Below are 21,869 nucleotides of genomic sequence, written 5' to 3' on the forward strand. Positions count from 1 at the left end.
TAAAAAAAAAAAAAAAAAAAAAAATGCGGGTGCGTGCGCGGCCCATTCAAAATACGGTTTTTCTTTTAGAAGCTGGTGAGCTGGCTGCACGGGAGAACTTTGCATTTGAAGGGAACATTGCTCCCTACCCCTCTCTCCACCTTTAAGGCGCTCCTTAAAACCTACCTCTTCGACCAAACTTTTGGTCATCTGTCCTAATATCTCATGTGGCTCGGTGTCAGATTTTATTTGCGAGCGCTCCTTGGGACTTTTACTTAAATGCAAGTTGTGTGCGGATGTTGGGTGAGGTCCAGTTTGAACCCAGCAGCAATGCCTCCCTCAGTCAAATGGCACGCATTCTCATTCTTCCCGCGTAGATCAAAAAAGGCTATTGTAGAGAGAATTTTAGACTCGTAAAATAGCACAGTCACCTCACAACTAGTCCTTTGGAGGACAAAAAGCTGATTATAACACCGTGGGGTGCGGGGCAGGTGGAGAATCATCTGCATCGTGGAATGTTACAGCACTAAAGCAGGACTTTGAGGCCCGTTGAGTCTTTTCAGGGTTTTTTTTTAGTTCAGTTAGTTAATTGTAGGGTTTTATGAGCATATTTTTATATTAGTATATTTGTGCCACTGGCTTCCCTATTCCTGGCCTGTTATCTGCTGATCAGTCAGAATTGGGCTGAAAGTTAATGGCCAGTGTTTTCAATAGTGACTGAAAACTTTGGGAGCTCTTCATCTGATTCCGGGATTGGCAATGTAAGTAAAGTAGCAAAGTACAGGACAACCTAGCTAATGAGGGAACAGACTTTTCATAAGTCTGCTGTTGCTTTACAGTTGATCCAGTCATTTGGCACTTATTGGGACAGAAGTATCCCCCGTAGCCTAATACATTCCTGGTTTAAAGTTAGTTTAATTCTTAGATACAGCATCTGTTAACTCCCAGATGGGATCAGTGCATGTACTTTATCTAATGAAACATTTGAATAAAAGGAACACTTTGCTCCTTCACAAAGTGTTAGTGTCTGATTCCAACGCTTCTACAGTATTACAAGTAGTGTTGTTTCCACATTTGAGCTGATGAGGCCAAATAGTTAAAATTTTCAAATGTGTATTTAGATGATTGCACGGGAGAAATCAATTGTCGTGTTTCAGAAATTGTTTTAGAATGTAGAAGTGATTTGAGAAAGCTGTGTAGACTGGGTTGTTTCAGTAGTTTTTAAGGCCAGTGCAGTTATTGATGGCTTGTTTGCAGCGGTTGTGGTGATTGAATACTTTCAGTAACCTTGAGGGCAGGAGAGCAGTCTCATGCTTTCCACCCACCTCATTTCTTTGCCTGCCTTTCATAAAAATATCCTCGAGTGTCATGTTGTTTTTCATAGAAGTACATCTGCAATGTCTGATGCACCAGGCAAGGAGGCAAATGGATTAATTATCCCCCTTTTTACTCTGCATTTGTTCAACGGTGCAACTCAGTTGACTGATTACTTCTCTAATACCGTTCGATAATTCTTCAAATCTCAATTGCCTTGTTTGGAAATGACCTTGTTTTAGTTGAGTGAAAGAATGAATTAAACCTCAAAGTAAAATGGCCAAGCATTTTGATAATTGATGCTTCACAGCAAAGTAATGTAATTGTGCCATAGGATTTTAGACCTTTTCAAAAGAGGAACCATTTAGGACATAAGCGTTTTGTAGGGAATGTTCAGAAGCAGGTGCTTAGTCCTGAGCTGCAGCAGATCGCTGTACATTTTAAGTACAAATTGTGTATCTGTTTCTCTTAGACGTTCATGCATTTACACTGTGCCTACTGGTCTGACATCGCTGATTCATATACTGTCTGATTTCATGTTTCCCTTTTGATTCCGAACCTGTTAGCATTTCTGTTAAATCAATTTTCCATAACCTGGCAACAGACTCTTCTAACCAGATTTTCCTGGGCCTATGCGTCTGCCTACAGAAGATCAATTTAACAACCGAATTGCCAGGTGTTGGTTCACAGACTCTAGGCTCCCAGAATTCAAATTCAAATTCACATTGTTTCAGTGGGTCTTGTCTTTGAGTCAGAAGGTTGTAGGTTCCGGCCCCACTTGAGCACGTAATCTAGACTTCAGTTGGGGAGTACTACATTGTCTGAGGTGCTGTCCTTCAGATGGAACGTTAACCTGATGCTGTGTCTGGTTATTCAGGTGGAGGTGAAAGAACAAGGGGGAGGGGTGTGGGGTTTGCTCAGTGTCCTGGCCAACGTTCATCCCTCAGCCAACAGCACCAAAATAGATTAACTGGTCACTCCACTCATTGCTGTTTGTGCAGTCATAATGTGGGAATTGGCCTACATAACAAGTGTCTACACTTCAAAAATAAGTTCATTAGCTGTGAAGTGCTTTGGGGTGTCCAAGGACATGAAAGACACTGTAAATGCAAGTTCTACTGAAAGAGCAACAATTTCAAAGCAGCTTCAAAGTTTAGATGGTGCGGGTGATTGTGTCTGCCCTCTCTAAGCTTCTAAATCAGTTTCCCCATAGATGTAGGAGGTCCTGGCACGTGTTAGAACCTGATTTGCCACCACAGTGGATTTACACTGTCAAACTGTAGTGGTGTGGGACTCTGCTCCAGCGAGTCTCATTACATTGCTCCAGAATGACGTCAGTCCTTGTGGTGTAACTGCACGCTAAAGCTCTAGTAAATTGATTTGTCTTTAATAAGAAAATAAAAAATAGGAGTAGGCCATACGGCCCTTCGAGCCTGCTCCGCCATTCAATAAGATCATAGTTGATCTTCGACCTCAACACCACTTTCCCACCCTATCCCCATATCCCTTGATTCCCTAAAATCTGTCAACCTCGGTCTTGAATATACTCAACGACTGAGCATCCACAGCACTCGGGTAGAGAATTCCAAAGATTCACAACCCTTTGAGTGAAGAAATTTCTCCTCATCCTTGAGACTATGACCCCCCCAGTTCTAGACTTTCCAACAAGGGGAAACAGCCTCTCGGCATCTACCCTGTCAAGCCTTGCTAAGAATTTTATACGTTTCAATGAGATCACCTCTCATTCTTCTAAACTCCAGCGAATATAGGCCCATTTACCTTAAAAATAATCCAATATTTACAGTTCTGTTTCCATTGCGATTGATCGTACATGCAAAAATCTTCGATCCTTATTTATGAATTTGTGTGTTTTGTATATCGTCTAGAATGCAACTCATAGTCTGTCCCCAACAGGAGATTTGTTTGGGCTCTGCGGGTGGCTGAATTGATAAAGCCACAGTGTAACTGAGCTATACAGACTGGAAGGCCCAGGATTCAATTGCTGGTCTGTCCTGAGTTGCCAGATCTTAGTCAGTATGGCGTGCAACACTTTGTCTTGGCAACCCTGGGCTAGCGAGCAAAGAATCGTCCGAGGTTCTTGTTTCCGAGCGGCATGCAGTGATTCCTGCTGGAACATGCATGTGTGTGGATAACACAGTCCAGTAGTTTGTTGTCACTCAGTGGGTTCACATGAAATACTGTTATTTGAGGGAGGTAGGAGGATGCCACTACTTGCAGTACCCATGGGACCATACCGAAGCAAAAGCCACCACCAACAGTACAGGAGGAAAGCAAATTGGCCAAAAAGGTTGCTCTCCTTCCTTCCTTTCAGGAGTGAAACACTTCTACACACAAAAGGTGGTAGAAGTTTGGAACTCTCTTCTGCTAACGGCAATTGAAGCTGGATCACTTGTTAACTTTAAATCTGAGATTGATAGGTTTTGTTAACCAAAGGTTTTAAGGGATATGGGGCAAAGGCGGGTATATGGAGTTAGGTCGCAGATCAGCTATGACCTCATTGAGAGGCAGAGCAGGCTCGAGGGGCTAAATGGCCTCCTGTTCCAAAACCAAAAGGGACTTTTATTCATATCTGGTGCAGAATATAATTGGAAACCTCTTGATTTTGTGACCTTGTGAGGGAGGGATTTTCACTGTTAAAGAAACCACCTCCCGCAGACAATAATGTTCAAAACAGACATCAAGTAATTGTTCAGTTGCTGCATGTATCCGTGACAGTTTAGTGCCAGTGAAATATGCCGTTTGGAATTCTTTTGTTTTGCGAGGAACCTGAAACTTTTATAAAACCAAACTTTGTACTGCTGTCCGGTAGTTGGGACACTTGTTTTTGCTGAAGTGCAGTGTCAGGATTACTGCAGTTGCTCAAGGTGACGCCATCGACACCTTTGACATCATCAAACGCAGTGGATTCTGTGGGCGATTGACCATTGAAGATGGCAGCGTGTCCTTTTGCTGCCGTCGGCTCTCCTCCCACCAGTGATCAGGCCAGTAAAACGTTTGAATATTTTATTTTTATTGCCAGTCTGTAGGGACTTCAGTTAGTTTTATACCTTAAAACAACTGAGTTTGTATATCTGGCAGTTTATGACATCTGCCTGCAATGTAGGTAAGGTGGGGAGGGGTGTTTTTACAGTTCTGTAGTATAGAGACACTGCAAGGTATCTAAACGCTACTGGGGAAAATTCAGAAGTCATCGCGAGGGTGAGAAAGGTGATTGTTCTGTGCAATGTGTTGTTAGAATCCTTGGATTTTGGAGGGGAGAGCCATGATTGAGCAAACACAGGAATTGTAAAAGGCATGCACTTTTTCTTCAGTCACCTGATTATTGCAATATTTTGCAGAATGTTAGCTTTTCCAAAAGTCACATTTAACAATTGAGTTTGACTGTTCCTGACCTTGCTGATAAACAATGGAAAGTTTACACATTTGCGAAATTACCGAGGGTTCTGTCCCTTTCAGAATTGGATTTGAAAACTACAAATGTAACACCCCTATTCAAGAAAGGAGGGAGACAGGAAGCTATAGATCAGTTAGCCTAACATCTGTCATTGGGAAAATGCTGGCGTCCATTATTTAGGAAGTAGTAGCAGGACATATAGAAGATTATAATACAGTCAAGGAGAGTCAGCATGGTTTTATGAAGGGGAAATCATGTTTGACAAATTTGCTAGAGTTCTTTGAGGATGTAACGAGCAGGGTGGATAAGGGGAACCAGTAGATGTAGTGTATTTGGATTCCCAGAAGGCATTCGATAAGGTGTCACATAAAAGGATACTGCACAAGATAAAAGCTCATGGGGTTGGGGGTAATATGGACAGAGGATTGGCTAACTAACAGGAAACAGAAAGTCGGGATAAATGGGGCATTTTCAGGCTGGCAAACTGTAACTAGTGGGGTGCCACAGGGATCAGTGCTGGGGCCTCCGCTGTTTATAAACTACAGGAAACTTTGTGCTATCTGGAGGTTGAATGTCCGGCAACTTCGATCTAACGGCAGAAATCAGCAGCCGTTTTGGTTAGGTTTTTTTTCTTCTCCTAGCATTCTTTTCACAGGCAGGCTCTGGAAAGCGCCTTTGTAGCTTAGCAACAGCTTCAGAGACGCTTCCAAGCTACTGGGCCGAGTGTTTACAAGCTGTTGCTGAGCAACAGTGTTTGTGGTCAGATACGGCAGGCTCCAGAAAGCGTCTCTGTATCTTAGCAACAGCTTCAGAGACGCTTCCAAGCCACGGGCCGAGTGCTGACAAGCTGTTGCTAAGCAACAGTCTTTGTTGTCAGATACGGAGATGAAAAGCTCCTATCTGAGAACATTGACGCTGGTCTATCCGGAAGTTTTGAGGCAACGGCAGTAGCTCGGTCTCGTGGGTGCCGGTTAGCACAAAGTTTCCTGTACATTAATGACTTGGATGAAGGGACCCAGTGTAATGTCGCCAAATTTGCCGATGATACAAAGATAGGTGGGAAAGCACGTTGTGAAGAGGACCACAAAGAATCTGCAAAGGGATATAGATAGGTTAAGTGAGTGGGCAAATATTTGGCAGGTGGAGTATAATGTGAGAAAATGTGAGGTTATCCACTTTGGTAGGAAAAATAAAAAAGCTAATTATTTAAATGGAGAGAGATTACAAAATGCTGCGGTACAGAGGGACCTGGGGGTCCTTGTACATGAAACACAAAGTTAGCATGTAGGTACAGCAAGTAATTAGGAAGGCAAATGGAATGTTGGCCTTTATTGCAAGGGGAATGGAGTATAAAAGTAGGGAAGTCTTGCTACAACTGTACAGGGCGTTGGTGAGACCACACCTGGAGTACTGCGTACAGTTTTGGTCTCCTTATTTAAGGAAGGATATCCTTGCATTTGAGGCAGTTCAGAGAAGGTTCACTAGGTTAATGCCTGAGATGAAGGGGTTGTCTTATGAGGAAAGGGTGAGCAGGTTGGGCCAATACTCATTGGAGTTTAGAAGATTGAGAGGGGATCTTATTGAAATGTATAAGATTCTGAGGGGGCTTGACAGGGTAGATGCAGGGAGGATATTTCCCCTCGGGGAATCTAGAACTAGGGGGCACAGTTTCAGAATAAGGGGGCACCCATTTAAAATGGAGATGAGGAGGAATTTCTTCTGAGGGTCATGAATCTTTGGAAATCTCTTCCCCAGAGAGCTGTGGAGGCTGGGTCATTGAATATATTTAAGGTGGAGATAGACAGATTTTTGAAAAGTAAGGGAGTCGAGGGTTATGGGGAGCGGGCAGGGAAGTGGAGTTGAGGCCAAGATCAGATCAGCCATGATCTTATTGAATGGCGGAGCGGACTCGAGGGGCCAAATGACCACCTACTCCTATTTCTTATGTTCTTATGTAGAACAAAACATGTCGTTAAACTTTGATAGCTGTTTGTGGTAACCAGTGCAGGTGGAGGTACATGAAGTCTTTATTTTTAAGCATTCATTCAGTCATGAATTTTTAAAAATTGTAAATAAAGCACGGTACAGAAAGAAACCAGGTGCAAGATGCTCGAGAATACCCTCTGACAAGGTGCATAAATCAGTCCCTAGGAAGTTTCAGCAGTGTAAAACGCACAAAATCTTCGATAGGTTTAAATTCACACTGCATTTATTTACATGCTCTACTTGCAGAGCCTTAAGCAACAGGAAATGTTTCTTAAATGCATTTCCACATTTGGTTCAGAACCCTGCATAGTGTGTTTTAAAAAAAAAAAGCCACCGCAGAATAATCTTATCTCTGATTCTTCGATGTACACAGGGCTCCAGATCATCCACATGCCATATGCAGCAATTCGTTAATCACATTATTCTGGGTCATTGGTGTGTACTTGCTCGTCCTCCTTGAACTTTGGCTGATTGCAGACTGTGTAGTCACCTGGAGGAGGCATCAAAGTTACTCTTTGGTCAGCAATATTGGTATTTAAATGTATTGCTTGGTAAATTGAAGATTAAAATATGACTCGGACCATTTATTTATCTTTTAAATATCTGCAGTCACCAGCAGCTTGGCGAAGTATTGCTGAAAGACAATTTGAAGTATTTACTTGAGACCAGTGAAATAGTGTGTGGTTATGGCAGGGTTTTGGAAAGATTTCAATATTAAATAACAAAAAGCTATACAGACTGTGTTTTTCCATATTTGGTCAATGTCTGTAGACAAGCAAAAAATGGTTATCTGTTGGGGGAGGGGAGGAATTCGCCTAGCGACACTGTCCCTTTAAGACATTTATGTTCTCGTGTGTTGCATAAGATTGACAAAATCCTCGGGGATTCCCTCTCTGTCCACCTTCTGCTTCCCCATATGCTGTATTTAAATCACCTTGTGTCTTGTTCCCAGTACCAGTTGTGTATACACCCAGGAAAGTTTGCTTACCATGTTTTATTTTCCTTGGTGTAGTATTATCACCTGAGCAATATTGCTGCACAAGGTCTAAAATTCTTAAAGGGTCTGCAGGTCATGCATCCCCCCCCCCCCCCCCACTACCATTGTTGACAGCAATTCCTATTTTTCGAATGACATTGAGCTTCTTCTAAAGAATGAGGAAGGCTAAACTACTCAAGTGTGGTTTTTTTAGTTGCAATTTTCTCCTCCATGTCTCCTGCAGACGCATTGACAGCTGCAGAGTATTATTCCATGGCACCAGTATCGCACTCAAATGTCCATTCTCCACGAGTGAGCCGAGAGACTGATGGGTCCTGATCTTGCCCTCATGGAACATCCACATACAGGAAACTTTGTGCTATCCGGCACCGACGGGACCGAACTGTTGCCGTCCCATCAAAACTGCCGGACGAACCAGCGCTAATGTTGAAACATACGGAGATTTTGAGCTCCGTATCTGGCAACAAACCCTGTTGCTTGCTTCTAAACAGTCGGCCGTACCTTGCAAGCGTCTCTGCAGCTTAGCAACAGCTTCAGCGAGACCTTGCAGAGCCTGACTGGTGGGGAAAAAAAAGCAACGAAAAGAAAAAAAAAACAACGAAACGGCTCCTGATTTTTGCCGGTGGCTCGAGCATTCCAGATAGTTAACCTCCGGATAAACCAAAGTTTCCTGTACATTTTTCACTCTGGGGGTGTTTATGGATTGCAGCTGATTTCCCCTTCGGGAATTCCAGTGTCAATGGTGGCTAGGATCAGCCAGCCCAATACAGATTGGGAATTCAACCTGGGGCCTTGCATCTATATGGCTTGGTTACATGCTTTTCTCCGATCCAGTTGATAATCTTCCATTAGTTGGTAATTAACCTGTAATGCTGTAATTTTGCCTTTTAAGATTTTTGATGAGCAGGGCCAATGGAAAATTGTGGCTGCTTTTTTTTTTTTAAATCGCAAACCCATAAACATACCAGTTTTCAAAATTAAACTCCTCTGCTTTTGCTACCCGGCTCATTGCTGGTCCCAGCTTGTAGCTCCCACTCAATACTGTTGTTTCATCCAGGGATCAGATTCTACTTTTCACAGCATTGGGCATTGCTGACCTTGTGATAGTTGTTTTAGATCAGCGATTCCCACCTGCAGTGTGTGGCCGAGTGTCTGCTGCCAAAGAGGCACTCTGGTGTCGGATAGGAGCTGGACTGGAGATCAGCATCAGTGGGAGAATTAGGGAGGAGGAGGAAAGTGCATTGGAACTGAGGAGATTGGGAAATTTTGAGACAACTTGATTTAACAAAAGAATGTTTGATCAAATATCCGCAATAGCCTGCAATTTATTCACGACGTGGCTGGGAAAACCGCTCCAGCATTGGTCGGTCCTGCTGTTGATCTGTGTGCTAACAGACAGTGGGTCCTGGAACGTTGTATAACAACAAAAACATGTTCCTTTTCAGTTGTACTTTGTCATGTGCTTTTTCTGGGGGGTTTTTTCCCTTCTAAAAATCTTCCTTTTTCACACGCAGCAGCTTCTGCCTGGTAAGAAATTCTGGGAGTCTGATGATACAAGCAAGGATGGACCTAAAGGGATCTTTCTTGGGGATCAGTGGCGGGACAGTGCATGGGGAGCTTCAGGTAAGGAGTCTGATGGTTTTAGCAAAGAGCAAACTTGGGTTCAATTGTATTTTTTTTAATTATCAAGGATCAATATCAATGTCAATGGAATTAATATTAACAAACCATTCTTACCCGTGCTTCTGGATACAAGATGCTTTTTACCATGTTGTCTGACAGGACCACCTGAGATACTGTTCAATTGCATCATGTTGGGAGTTTCTTAACAGCAAACAGATTCTAACTGTGGTGCGAGAACTATATGAACCATTTTGAAATGGCAAATTTGCATCAGAGATGATGACAGACTTGGCCTTTCCCTATCCTCAGTTTCTTGTTCATACAAATGGGAAGGTCCATCAAGTTAATTCCCCCAGGTGTTCAATGCGCCTCACCTAGCAATTTGAATTCCCTTGAAGTTCTTGGTAGATTATTATCTTTTTGTGCGAGTAGGTTTTAAGTTCTGTTTTACTTTTACTTTTCACTCATTTAAATTTCAGGCCTCTTTGTCCCAAGTACCTTTTATATCTAATGCTTGACATACCTTGATGAGGTCCTGTCCCAACCTCTTAACCGCCTTCTCCGTAGACGGTAAAGCTGCTCTAATCTTCCATCAGTAACAGTTTTTGGGAAATGATGCTATAGTTTCTTGATGTTAAGTCTGGCAGACTGCTCGAAGGTCACCTCCAGCCAAACATCTTTGTTGGTGAACAGACTTGTTAAAAACCCATTGGCTGTTCAATATCTATTCCCTGCTTGTTTTGGTGCACTCAGACGTTGAGTTACTGATCTCTTGCTAACTTTTCTGAAAAGATAACGGGAATTCCTGCTTGGAGGTGGTGTTGGATTTTTTTCCCCATTCTCATGTCCACAGATTCCTGGCTGCCAAGCTACTTAAAACGGTGCCACCATTGCTTGAATAACCACCTATGCCTGCAGTCAGAGTCCATAGAGAAAATGTGGTTCGTCATTTAAAAAGGCTGGGGGCCTTGTGGGGCTGTGATTGCGTGTGTTTCAGATCTGATTGAAGAGGGTCAAACAAGTTTGTTAAGAGCATTTTTATTTGGTATTTGACCTCCAGGATGGTTTGCAACTTAGTTTAACTAGGAATGTTATGAAATCTTAAAGTAAGTCTTGATTGAACAACTGCTTAAAAACTGAAATGTCAGTTGATGTAGTTGGGTGATTTATATTAGAGTAAATTATGATGAAAAAGCATGAATTTATCTCCAGTGGAACTGCAACTTGTACACCTAAGATAATTCTGTTCAGTTTTGTTGTTTTTCTGAGGGTGGCTTTGCACAGTGTTGGTTTTAATTGGTGAATACAATTTTTCTCCAGTGCGGTGCTGTGTTACCAGATCTTTATAGTTCAGATACTTGAAGCTGTGTCATTTATAAAAAAAAAAAAAAAAATTTAGACCAAGAATTTTTAGGATGAAGAAAGGGCCAATAGACTCTGCTCACCATTTTCCTCACTTCTTTCCAGAAATACTCGATTGAGTGTCGGCTTTGCTCCGTATTAGCGCGCTCACATGAGTCTGAAGCTTGTAGGTTCGAGCCTCGCTCCAGAATTTGAGCACATAATCTAGTCTTGACACTTGGTTGCAGAACCTGAGAGAGTGTTGCTTTGTTGATGAAGAGGTATTAAACCGAAGCCCAGTCTGCCTGTTGAGGTGGGCATACAAATCCCATGGTCCTAATACAAAAAGAAAATACTGCAGATGTTGGAAATTTGAAATAAAAACAGAAAATGCTGGAGATACTCAGCAGGTCAGGCAGCATCTGTGAAGAGAGAAACAGAGTTAATGTTTCAGGTCGGTCATCGACCTGAAACAATGCTGCCTGACCTGCTGAGTATCTCCAGCATTTTCTGTTTTTATCCCATGGTACTATTTTGAAGAGTAGCATGGGAGTAGTCTGACCAATGTTTGTCTCAACCAACACCACCAAAACACATTAACGGGTCAATCATCTCATGGCAAGAATAGCTGCCATCTTTGCTCACATAACAACAATGGCCACACTTCAGAAGTCATTAATTGGCTGTTAGGTGCTTTGGGACGAGATAGACTATATAACTGTGAGTTCATAATTCTCTTTTGAGTCCATTTATACTGTCTGTGTCGGTGTCTTTCACAGTCACTTACTGCACACGTCTGTTACCCTTCATAGGAAAAACTGACTTGACTTCACTTCTTGGTCTTAACGTTTGTCCCCGATAAGTAAACATTTCACCACACTGGACAATTTGGATCAGTTTGTCAGTTTCCTTCATAATTTGGGGAACTTCAATCAGACAGGTCACTTTGCAAATGCCTCTTCGCCAAAAAAAATGAGCCCGACTTCCTTAACCCTTCCTCATAAATTCAGTGAAGTTACATTAACGAACTGCTACAAGTACAATATTCTATTCACATGTTGTGGATGGGAAGAGCCAAGCAATTTACAAGTGTTCACATTTTCATTAAATGTAAATATCAGTTTTTATATTGGCAGTGACTAGGCTCCAGACACTGTTCTGCTATTGGTCTTGTGGCCTACATTTGCCGGGAGACTTGGCTTTAGGGTGTCCTATCATCTCGAGTATTATGTCTATCTGTGCTATTTTCAGGAGAGTCTCAGTATGTGAGACTTGCCTGAAAATAGCACAAGCAGATCTCCTAGTGTGTGCAGGCAACTAACTATATGTATAATCTATTTGCTGTAAGAACTTTCAAGTGTTGGGTTTTGGAAAGGATTGAATATAAATTAGGACTGCAGTTGGTTTAAAAATGCTGTTTTAGAATTAGTGTTGAACTGCACTTTCTTTACATGCAAAAAAAAAAAGGCTATATAGTTGAAGCCAAGTGTTGCCTATTTAATTGAAGTGGAGTACCAGAAAGTGTTGCTGTCTGAGGGCTACTGGCATTCACTATTGCGATTTACTATTTAAAGATGAGCAGTTGCATTTTGATGCACACGGGTTATTTTACCATCTGCGCAGCTGCCTTCTAGTAAATTGTAATTGGGCCATGTGGAGCTCCAAAATGCCGAGTTCCATGTCAGCTTATCTGTTATACCGTACATTACTTTAGTAACAGGGAACTAATGCCTCTTTAATTCACCTCTCTCAGATCACTCTGTGTCGCAGCCAATCATGGTGCAGAGACGCCCTGGTCAAGGTTTCCACGGCAGTAATGAGGTCAACTCTGTCCTGTCTCCACGGTCTGAAAGTGGCGGGCTGGGTGTCAGCATGGTGGAGTATGTGCTGAGCTCTTCTCCTGGGGAAAAACTGGAGTCCTGCCTCAGAAAAGGGCCATTTGTAAGTATTGGAAGCATTTGCTTTGCAATAACACTGATACTGCAACCATGGAGGGGGAAAAATACACACACACGCACATCAGCCAGTGACTTTAATGTTGTACAATGTGGTTTTTGTGCCGCTCTCTCAATTCATCATCTCAAATTGATCCCAGCACAATCATCAGTACTTCACCCTGGTGTTATACAGTTCAAAATGGTCTCCAAGCACAACCCAAGTTTGGAAGGGCAGATTCTGAAGTTATACTGCAAAGTGTAAGTTATGCCTACAGTTCAAGTCGACATAATTCAGACTCTGCATTACTAAAATCCTCTGGGGGACCCCCTGCCCCATGGCTGCTTGGCAAATTATGGTTCCACGAACGCTGGCTGCCCTGTGGTAACTCACTCGAATGACCATTGTTCATATGTGAACCTTGATGAACGTTAGCAGGCTTTGTGACCACAAAGAGTCCCATCCATGCGCAGCTTTACCCTCACCTGATATCACCACATGCACAGATGCATTTCCAGCGCAGGTTGGCAGATAGTGGGTCGGAGCAGAAACCCTAGACGATTCCCTGCTCCACTATCCCAGGGCTGCTTATAGCCCAACCACGGCCCAAGTTAAGTCCATCTAGAACCTACCTTCCTGGCCTGTATGGCTTGGCAACTGATTGGACAAACTCTCGGAACCATTTGGGCGCGTCTCCAAGGTGACGTCAATGGTGAAGTTGTTCAAAGCTGTGACTCATTAACGCGACTATTTATAATTTTAGCATTGTTTTACCAGTGCACCACCTTGGTTTATTGTTGATGCCGTCTGGAGGTTAACTGCTGTACTTTCAAAATCACATTATTTAACCTAGTGTAATGGGGATTTCCAGACTTCAGAGGGATAATAATGACGCTATCTTAGCAGTTCTGTGCTATCTGACCGATGCACTTTTTCAGCTGTGTGGGTAGTGTTTAAACCGGCAGCGTGACTGTGTTGGTACAGCACTTCAGCTATGGTATATTAAAGGTGTTTTCCCTGTCTCTTCCCACACCCTCCTCTCTGCCCACTCTGTTTAGGGTTCTGGAGACGCTGAGGCTCATAATGAAAAGGGAGACAAGAAAGGAAAATCTTCATTCGATGGGGATAAGATGGGGGACCTGAAAGAAGTGGAGGATGACGGGATTGATAAAACAAATGGGCTGGTGGTACAAAATGGCATAGATTCTGATGTTAAGGACTTCAGGTATGTAGTGTAAGGTTACAATGTTTTTGTTTCACTTAATAACATTTTTGATAAAGGTGAATAAGGCTAAGTCTTGCAATGGATTTATTGGGATATTTGTCCACTATGATTGTGACGAGTGTTTCCACTTTGGACCAATATCAGAATTTTTATATCCATTAACACTGAAAACAAAAAATATTACAGATGAAAATATTGCATTCTGTCCAAAAGCTTGCTTCATGCTCCAATGCTGTTGTCGAAATAGCACATTCCGATCACATGACTTGCCACACCATGAGAATCTACCCAGAACACTACACTACATACACCACCTTTGAGTGGCAAATGGCAAAATTTCCTGGCAGGCATGAAAACATTAACCAAGTCAGGCCCCCTCCTTCCACCCTCAACCCAAAAACTGGCGTTCAGAAATTGAATATTAACTTTGGAGGTACAATTGACTAAAGAGGAAGTGTCTAATAAAAAGAAAATCAACATATGGTAACATACAGTAATGGGCACGCCATATTGTATAAGATTTAAATACCCATAGGCAGTAAAAAATAAGCGTAATGTATCTCGCATACATGGGTGTGAAGACTGCTCTGCGTGCATGGACTGATGGCTGTACAAGAACAATGCTTTTGGATCGGGGGGCGGAGTGGTTTGAAAAGAGCTGTGTCATTATTTACAGCACCAGCAATTGCCCAGTCCAACCGTGACAACTTTTGTTGTGCTGATTCATACTCCATTAACAATAAATAAATAAACTCCTTCAGTCATTCACATCCAAGGCCACTAGCGCAAACTAAATAAAATAATACAAACTTGCCTGAGACCACAGTTTGATTATTGTGTGCAATTTTGGGCTGCACACTGCAGGAAGGATGTCGAGGCAGTAGAGCAGGTACAGGGCAGATTCACTAGCATGCTGCCTGGTGCAAGGAAATACAAATGCGACCAAAGTACCCGGAAATATTGGGGCTGTTTTCATTGGAACAGAGGAGATTATGGAGTGATTCGACAGATATTTTTAAAATTCAGAGAGGAGAAAGAAACAGACGTTTTCCACTGGTTGAGGTCCAGAACTAGGGGACGTGGGAATAGGGTAGGCACATGGTATTAGAGCTATTGCTCGTGTGGCGGTTAAACACCAACGTGGACTGGTTGGGTGGAATTGCCTGTTTCTGTGTTAAGATGCCGTAACAAGTCATTGCCCTGTCACTCCTTCGCTGCATAAACTTCCAGGATTGATGCATCTTGGATGTAGTAATCTTGACAAGTGGTAAGGATTCTAGGTTTTTTCTTTTATTATAGTACTGAGCTCCATTCAGGACATAAGTACCATTGTACAAGACCAAAATCTCACTGCTGGAAGTCATTGTTCTTAACAGAATAACGGGTAGTTAGAATGCGCCATAAATAGAATGTGGTGTTGATGCTTGTTGAAGGCAGTATTTTTCCACTCATGCACTTGCTCGCTTGTGAAACAAACATTTTAGTCAAGTGTGTATCTCTGTAGTACAATGCTGGGTTTAATCCACTAGCGCGGAAGACCTATTTCACTCCTCAATTATTGGTCTTAGCAGGAGGGAAGGAGACGCAAGCTGTGCAATATCTTCTACGCAGTTGAGACCTTTTCAGCCCTCATGCACACCTACACCCAGCAATGTTTTCAGAGTAAGGGGTAGAGAGGTGAAAGCAATGTGATTCTGTACCCAGTTGCTGCGTGGTGTCCAGTAGTGTCACAAGGTGACTCACCGTCTTGGCCATTCGGGAGAGAAGTTAGGAAACACTTCTTCACATAAAGGGTGGTATAAGTGTGGAACTCTCTCACACAAAAAGCTGTAGATGCTCGCTCAATTCATTTTAAATCCAAGATCGATAAATTTTTGCTATAAAGATATGGAGCCAAGGTGGGTGGATAGAGTTAGGATACAGATCAGCCATGATCTCATTGAATGGCAGAACAGGCTATAGGGGCTGAATGGCCTCCTCTTGTTCCGATACTGTGTTCCATTCTCCTCTGATGCGTACCTTTCACCAGATGCTTGTCCTAGTGGCATAGTCAAAATCACACATTTGCTGTGTACCGAATTATGGGTGCTAACCTATGTCCCATAAATCCATGGGGTAAGCTGTTGGTATATCAACATGCTTGGCCATCAGGCCACAATCCCCCCTCGCAGTTTGGTCAACAGCACTTCTGTCCCTGCAGTGTTAAATATCGATTAAAACATAAGTTATATTTAACTTTTCGGCTTTGAACTGTGCCTTAAAAATGTATGTTTGAAATTCTGGAAATTTGCAGTTACGTAGAATTACTTAGAATCTACAGCACAATTAGGCCATTTGGCACGACCGATTTAGGCCGATGTTTATAATCCACACGAGCCTCCTACTCACATTTCCTCTTTCCACACTGTTCCCATGTCCCTCTATTCCCGTATCCCTCATGTATGCATCAACCCTCCCTTTAAATACACCAATGCTCTCTGCTTCAACCACTCCATGTGGCAGTGAGTTCCACATTCTCGCCACTCTGTGTAAAGATACTCCTCCTAAATTCTTTATTTGATCTGTTGGTGGCTGTTATATTTGTGCTCCTTTGTACTGGGCTCCACTACAAGTGGGAACAGTTTCTCCACATCACCCTATTGAACCACTGCATAATTTTAAAGACCGATCAGGTCACCTTAGTCTTCTCTTACAGAGAAAAGCACCCCAGCCTGCTCAATCTTTCCTGATAGTTGCATCATCTCAATTCTGATAACATCCTTGTACATCTTTTCTGCACTTTCTCCAGTGCTTCGGTATCCTTTTTGCAGTGGAGACCAGAACTACACACAGTACTCGTGTGGTCTAACCAAGGTTCTATATAAATTTAACATTACCTCCCTGCTTTTATATTCTGTTGCTCTAAGAAATGAGCCCCAGTACTTGGTTTAAACTCTTATATGGCCTGAATCAACCTGTATTGCTACTTTTAGTGATTTATTTGCTTTTCTACCCCATTTAATCTCTTGCCGTCCAAGGAATAAGTGGCCTCATTATTCCACTTCTGTTGAAAGGAACAGAAAAATGGTCAATTTTCCACATATATTGGATCCAACCATGGAACACTTGCCCTTTTATGTAATTTCAAGCATGTGATCCTCCTTAATATGTTTTACATAATGTTACATTTGAGGAACATTCTGTGGTTCTATTTTCCCTTTGTCAGCAGCATGTGGCTTACTGTGAAACTTTCTTTGATTAGTATTAAATGGTTCAACGACTGTATAAGAGCAAATTTTATCTCCTTAAGCGATGTATTTTTTGCTTAAATGAGACTTTATGTTGTAGCTTTTTAGTTCTATGCCTACTGTGGAAACTCGATTATTGGTTCATTTTATTAAAAAATCTAAATATTTAACGTTGCATGCTGACTATGGCAGTGCTTGACCAAGACTGCTTTTAACACTTGCAGTAAACCAAACAATTCTCTGCAAAATCTTGTAATTAAGATCTTGTATGTAAATTCAAATCTCCAGATCAACCTATATTTATTTGTACAACATAGTCCCTTTTATGTTTTCTAAGTTGTACGGTTGCTGTTAAATGTGCCTGTCTTCTGGTATAAGCATTACTAATAACAGTGAGATGTGAGTATTTCTGTTGCGTATACAAGAATGACGACTAACTAACTTTTCTTTGTGTAGCCGTACCCCCGGCAGCTGTCAGACCTCCCCAAATGAAGTAGTGGATCTTCTTGGCCCTAACCAGAACAGTTCGGAAGGCCTGGGTCAGCTGGCCAACAGCAACAATGTAAAGCCGACAGAAGACTTCAACAATGTGGAGTCACAGAACGTGCCCTTGGATTCTATGGAACCTGTAGGGCTGGACTCGCTACAGTTCGATTATTCCAGTAGCCAGGTGCAAATGGATTCGGCAACGGCAGCTGTGAGTCTGTTTGACTACAGCTCGCAACAACAGGTTAGTTTGCCCACATCGGCACAACTGAGTTTAAGTTAGAGAATTGAAGGACCCGCCAATCCATTTTTGACGAGCTGGTCCTGCGGTGGGGGGGGATGTACATATTAACTGTTGGTACAAACTGAAGTACCTCACTCCCTTACCCCCCATGCCATCTCAGGTTTCTCCCCGACTCCCCCCTCATGCAGACCCTACAGGGATACAGTTCCAAAGCTCCTGGCAGCTGCGGCAGATGGAATTCAATGTCAGTAAGGTGAGGTAGTGCGTTTTCGTTTTTTTAAAGTAGTAATTGTACTTGACTGGAGGGCGGTTGCGACATTAGAACAAATGAGATTATGTAGTGATTTGATAGTTTTTTAAATTCTGAAGGGATTCTCAAGTAGCTAGAAAGTGACGTTTTCCAGTGGTTGAGAATTCCAGAGCAAGGAGACATTGGGTATAAGAGGAAATGCAAGAGGTTTAGGACAGAGAGCAGGAGAGACTTTTTTTTAGTGGAAAGCACTACCAGAGTTAGTGATTGCACCTCCAACTTAGTGACAAGCAGAGATCATGCCAACGTTTAAAAAATGTTACGTGGGTGATTGATGGAATGGCGGGAAGGGATAGAAGAACAGGGTGGCTGCAGTGGATTAAGACTATTGCTCATGTGGAGGATAAACACCATATGAACTTCTTCAGCTGAACGACCTGTTTCCGTGTTGTAATTTCTATGTAATTATATGTCTAGTCCCATGACATTAAAAACCAAACCCCTCCATCTTTACTTTTGTATGGTAGTAACTACACATTATATCACTGCGGTTTTGGTTGAGGAATATTGCTCCTTTTAGTACCCAAATCAAGTGGCGGCTGTTCTGTGAACGTAGTTAGAAAGTGTTGGCAGGTTATTTGGCTGTGGTTGACATTGTAGTCAAGCCCAAAACTGTCCTCGCCCAATGTTGGCAGTTACACAGGCCTTGTGGATAGCAGTAGCGAGCGGGAGCACTGGCTGGGTTTTCTCGGTCCCACCTCAGAGCCAATTGTAGTCTCTTAGGTGCTGCCTGGGCTTAGATCGGCTAACTCAGCTCAGACTGGGAATTGAATCGACAACCCTTATGTCTGTATGGCTTCATACTATATTGAGTAGTGACTTGACGTAAGAAATAGGAGCAGGAGTAGGCTGTGTTCCCTGTCTCTTTTTTTGGCCCTGCGCGGCCCCTTCAAAATACCACGCATGCGCGGTTTTTACATTGAAATACTGGCAAGCCTACTGCACGGGTTCCCTGGAGCAGTGTGGGGGCCGCACACCTTACAGGGAACACTGGGAGTCAGCTCTTCGAGCCTGCTCCGCCATTCAATAAGATCATGGCTGATCTACCTCAACTCCACCTTCCCGCACTATCCCCATATCCCTCGAGTCCCTCAGTATCCAAAATTTACCTATTGGGCCAGATAAGGAGCCCTGAACATCCCATCAGCTTCATTCAGAAATTGTAACTCACGAATGTATTTTATAACCTGCTTCGCGCGCTTTCACTTTTCCTACCCGCGTGTGCCGTTGTCCCCACCACACCAGATTCCCTCTCTTGCGTAGTAAGTCTGCCTTGACCTTGCTGCTGGGATTCTGTAAATTTACTGCCAGAAGGTGGTCAAGAGCAATCGGAAATTGACTTCACTCTCTTGATGGCCATCAATATGTGATAGTCACCAAGAAATCAAAGAGGGAAAGAAACTTCTTTACCCAGAGCGTGGTGAGAATGTGGAACTCACTACTCACAGGTTGAAGCAAACGGCATTTAAGGGGCCTGAGCGAGAACACTGACGTTGGTGCGCCTATCCTGCCAATGGATTTGCAGGATCTTGCGGAGGCAGCGTTGGAGGTGCCTGCTGTACATGGTCCATGTCTCTGAGGCATACAGCAGGGCGGGTATCACTGCTGTCTCTGTAGACCATGAGCTTAGTGCCAGGTTTGAGGTCCTGGTCTTCAAACACTCTCTTCCTCAGGCGACCGAAGGCTACACTGGCACACTGAAGGCGGTGTTGGACTTCGTCATCGACGTCTGCCGTTGTTGACAGTAGGCTCCCGAGGTATGGAAAGTGGTCCACGTTGTCCAAGGCCTTGTTGTGGATTTTGATAATCGGGGTGGGGGGCAGCACTGTGTGGCGGGGGAAGGTTGGTGGAGGACCTTTGTTCAAGACCGCACAAAGTGGAGGTGAAGCCTCGGGGAAGGCGCCAAACACCTCGAGTCTCTTCGCCGGGAGCAAGCGGAAGCCAAGCAGAAGGAGCGCACGTCAACCCAAGCACCCCACCCGCCCGCCCCTTCACCCACCGTCTGCCCCACCTGTGACGGAGACTGTAGGTCCCGCATTGGACTCAGTCACCTGAGAACTCATTTTTAATGTGGAAGCAAGTCATCCTTGGTTCCAAGGGACTGCTTAAGATGATGATTTAAGGGGAGGCTAGATAAGCATATGAGGGAGAAGGGAATAGAGAATTATGCTGATAGTTAGATGAAGGATGGGAGGAGGCTCGAGTGGAGCATAAACGCCGGCATGGACTGGTTGGGCTGAATGGCCTGTTTCTGTGCTATATATCCTGTGTAATCCTGTGATTTAATTATTACTCGTTGAATGCCTTGACATCATAGCTCAGTGTTTCGCAAACTTTTTTGATTAATGTACCCCTTGACTAATGTAATCCCGGAACCCCCCTATCTAAGTTATAATACTCGAAATATGAAAGTGCTGCAGAGTAAAGTGTGTTTTAATAATGCTTTTAAGAAAACAGGTATTTACTTAGATATCAGTGAGATGGGTGTGCCTGCCTCTCTCTGCAGAGTCTGTCTATCCTTGGTGTGATGTTTTTCCCCAGGTGAGGGAGGGGGAAGTGTCCCTAATTCCGCAGCTTAAACTCTACCACCATGTTTCCTGAAAATGTTGGTATAGCAATGCGAAGGGCACTCGGTACCAACTGTATTTAGAAGGTAGGTGGCATGATTTTGGCCACACACTACTTTGTGTCTTTGCACAGTCTGTGATCTGTTGTAAAGAGGGTTCTTCTATTGGTTGGCTGAGTTGGTCTGTTTTCCTTCCTTGTAAAATAATGCAGCATTTTACCCAGGGAAGAGACTTGTGAACTGATTAAACTTTTAGCCATACCCCTCAGATTTAAGGAATGGTCTCTAAACTGCAACCTATTGTTTTTAGCCTGGACAACTAGGGAAGCTATTTTGTTGGTAAACAGCAATTTGGGAATTGATTCTAAATGGGTTTATAACCTCCAGGCATCTCCCCGCCTATGCTGCACATGTGGTGGCTGCTCTCCGCTCCCATCTCGCACCAAGCCTGCCTCCGGCTGCACATTGACATTATTTTGTGGACCTCTGGAAAGTCTCTGCGGACCCCAGTTTGAGGACCACTGCCATAGCTTGTTGTGGGGATTGCGGGCATGGGCCTGATGCCACAGAAGCTGCACCTTTCCCCCTATCTCCACACCACCGCCTCATTTCTGTTTTAGAAACCTGGAGTAGTTTTTTTTTGTCTAACTGTGTAATGACTATGCTGAAATGAGGCAGGCAGCTACAACTGCACAGATCTTAGTTAAACAGTTTGTCGTCATTACTGCAGCACCCAAACAGCAGACTTGGAATTGACCCAACAGACGTGTGCATTCTTAACGAACCAAAAGTAAAATCCTTGGTACCGAAGTCTCTTTAACTGAAGCTTCAGAAAAAGCTACAAGTATCTTTAACATTTGAAATTACATAACATCTTTTTAAAATTGCGGTTATTTAAGTGATTCATTATAACTAAATCGATCGAGTTGTTTAAGACCTTGGAAACTGTAGATCTGCCAATAATTAATCTGGGCAGATACAAATTAACCACAGAGAAAAGTAGGTTTCAATGGAATCTGAACATGTATTCTACATAGACAAAAAAAATCTCCTGCAAATTGTTGGGGAAGTTCACTTGCGTGATACAGTTTCCCCTTTTTTTAAGAAGCTCTGTTAATTAGTGGGCTTTATTGAGAAATAATTAAAAAGGAACGAAATGGCAAACACTAGAAATCCAAAACAACATTGGCAATACTGAGCAGGTCAATCAACATCTGTAAA

The 21,869-nt window shown here is 43.1% G+C and overlaps 1 protein-coding gene across 14 annotated transcripts in view; it reads left to right on the forward strand.

Moving 5' to 3' along the window:
* The window catches only part of pum1 (pumilio RNA-binding family member 1), a 152,607-nt gene that overhangs the window by 91,671 nt on the left and 39,067 nt on the right, over positions 1–21,869 (forward strand). For 9 of the 14 annotated variants that reach the window (XM_085962833.1, XM_085962842.1, XM_085962845.1 and 6 more), the window contains 4 exons: positions 9,206–9,314; positions 12,409–12,596; positions 13,649–13,815; positions 17,499–17,772. In XM_085962833.1, coding sequence (XP_085818959.1) covers positions 9,206–9,314; positions 12,409–12,596; positions 13,649–13,815; positions 17,499–17,772 — 738 coding nt within the window. The remainder of the gene's footprint in view (positions 1–9,205; positions 9,315–12,408; positions 12,597–13,648; positions 13,816–17,498; positions 17,773–21,869) is intronic. The other 5 variants (XM_085962843.1, XM_085962834.1, XM_085962838.1 and 2 more) reach the window with 1 other exon arrangement.

The sequence above is a fragment of the Somniosus microcephalus genome, chromosome 20, assembly GCF_052327205.1.
Source record: "Somniosus microcephalus isolate GS21.2 chromosome 20, FLI_Smic_1.0, whole genome shotgun sequence".
In the NCBI taxonomy this organism is placed as follows: domain Eukaryota; kingdom Metazoa; phylum Chordata; class Chondrichthyes; order Squaliformes; family Somniosidae; genus Somniosus; species Somniosus microcephalus.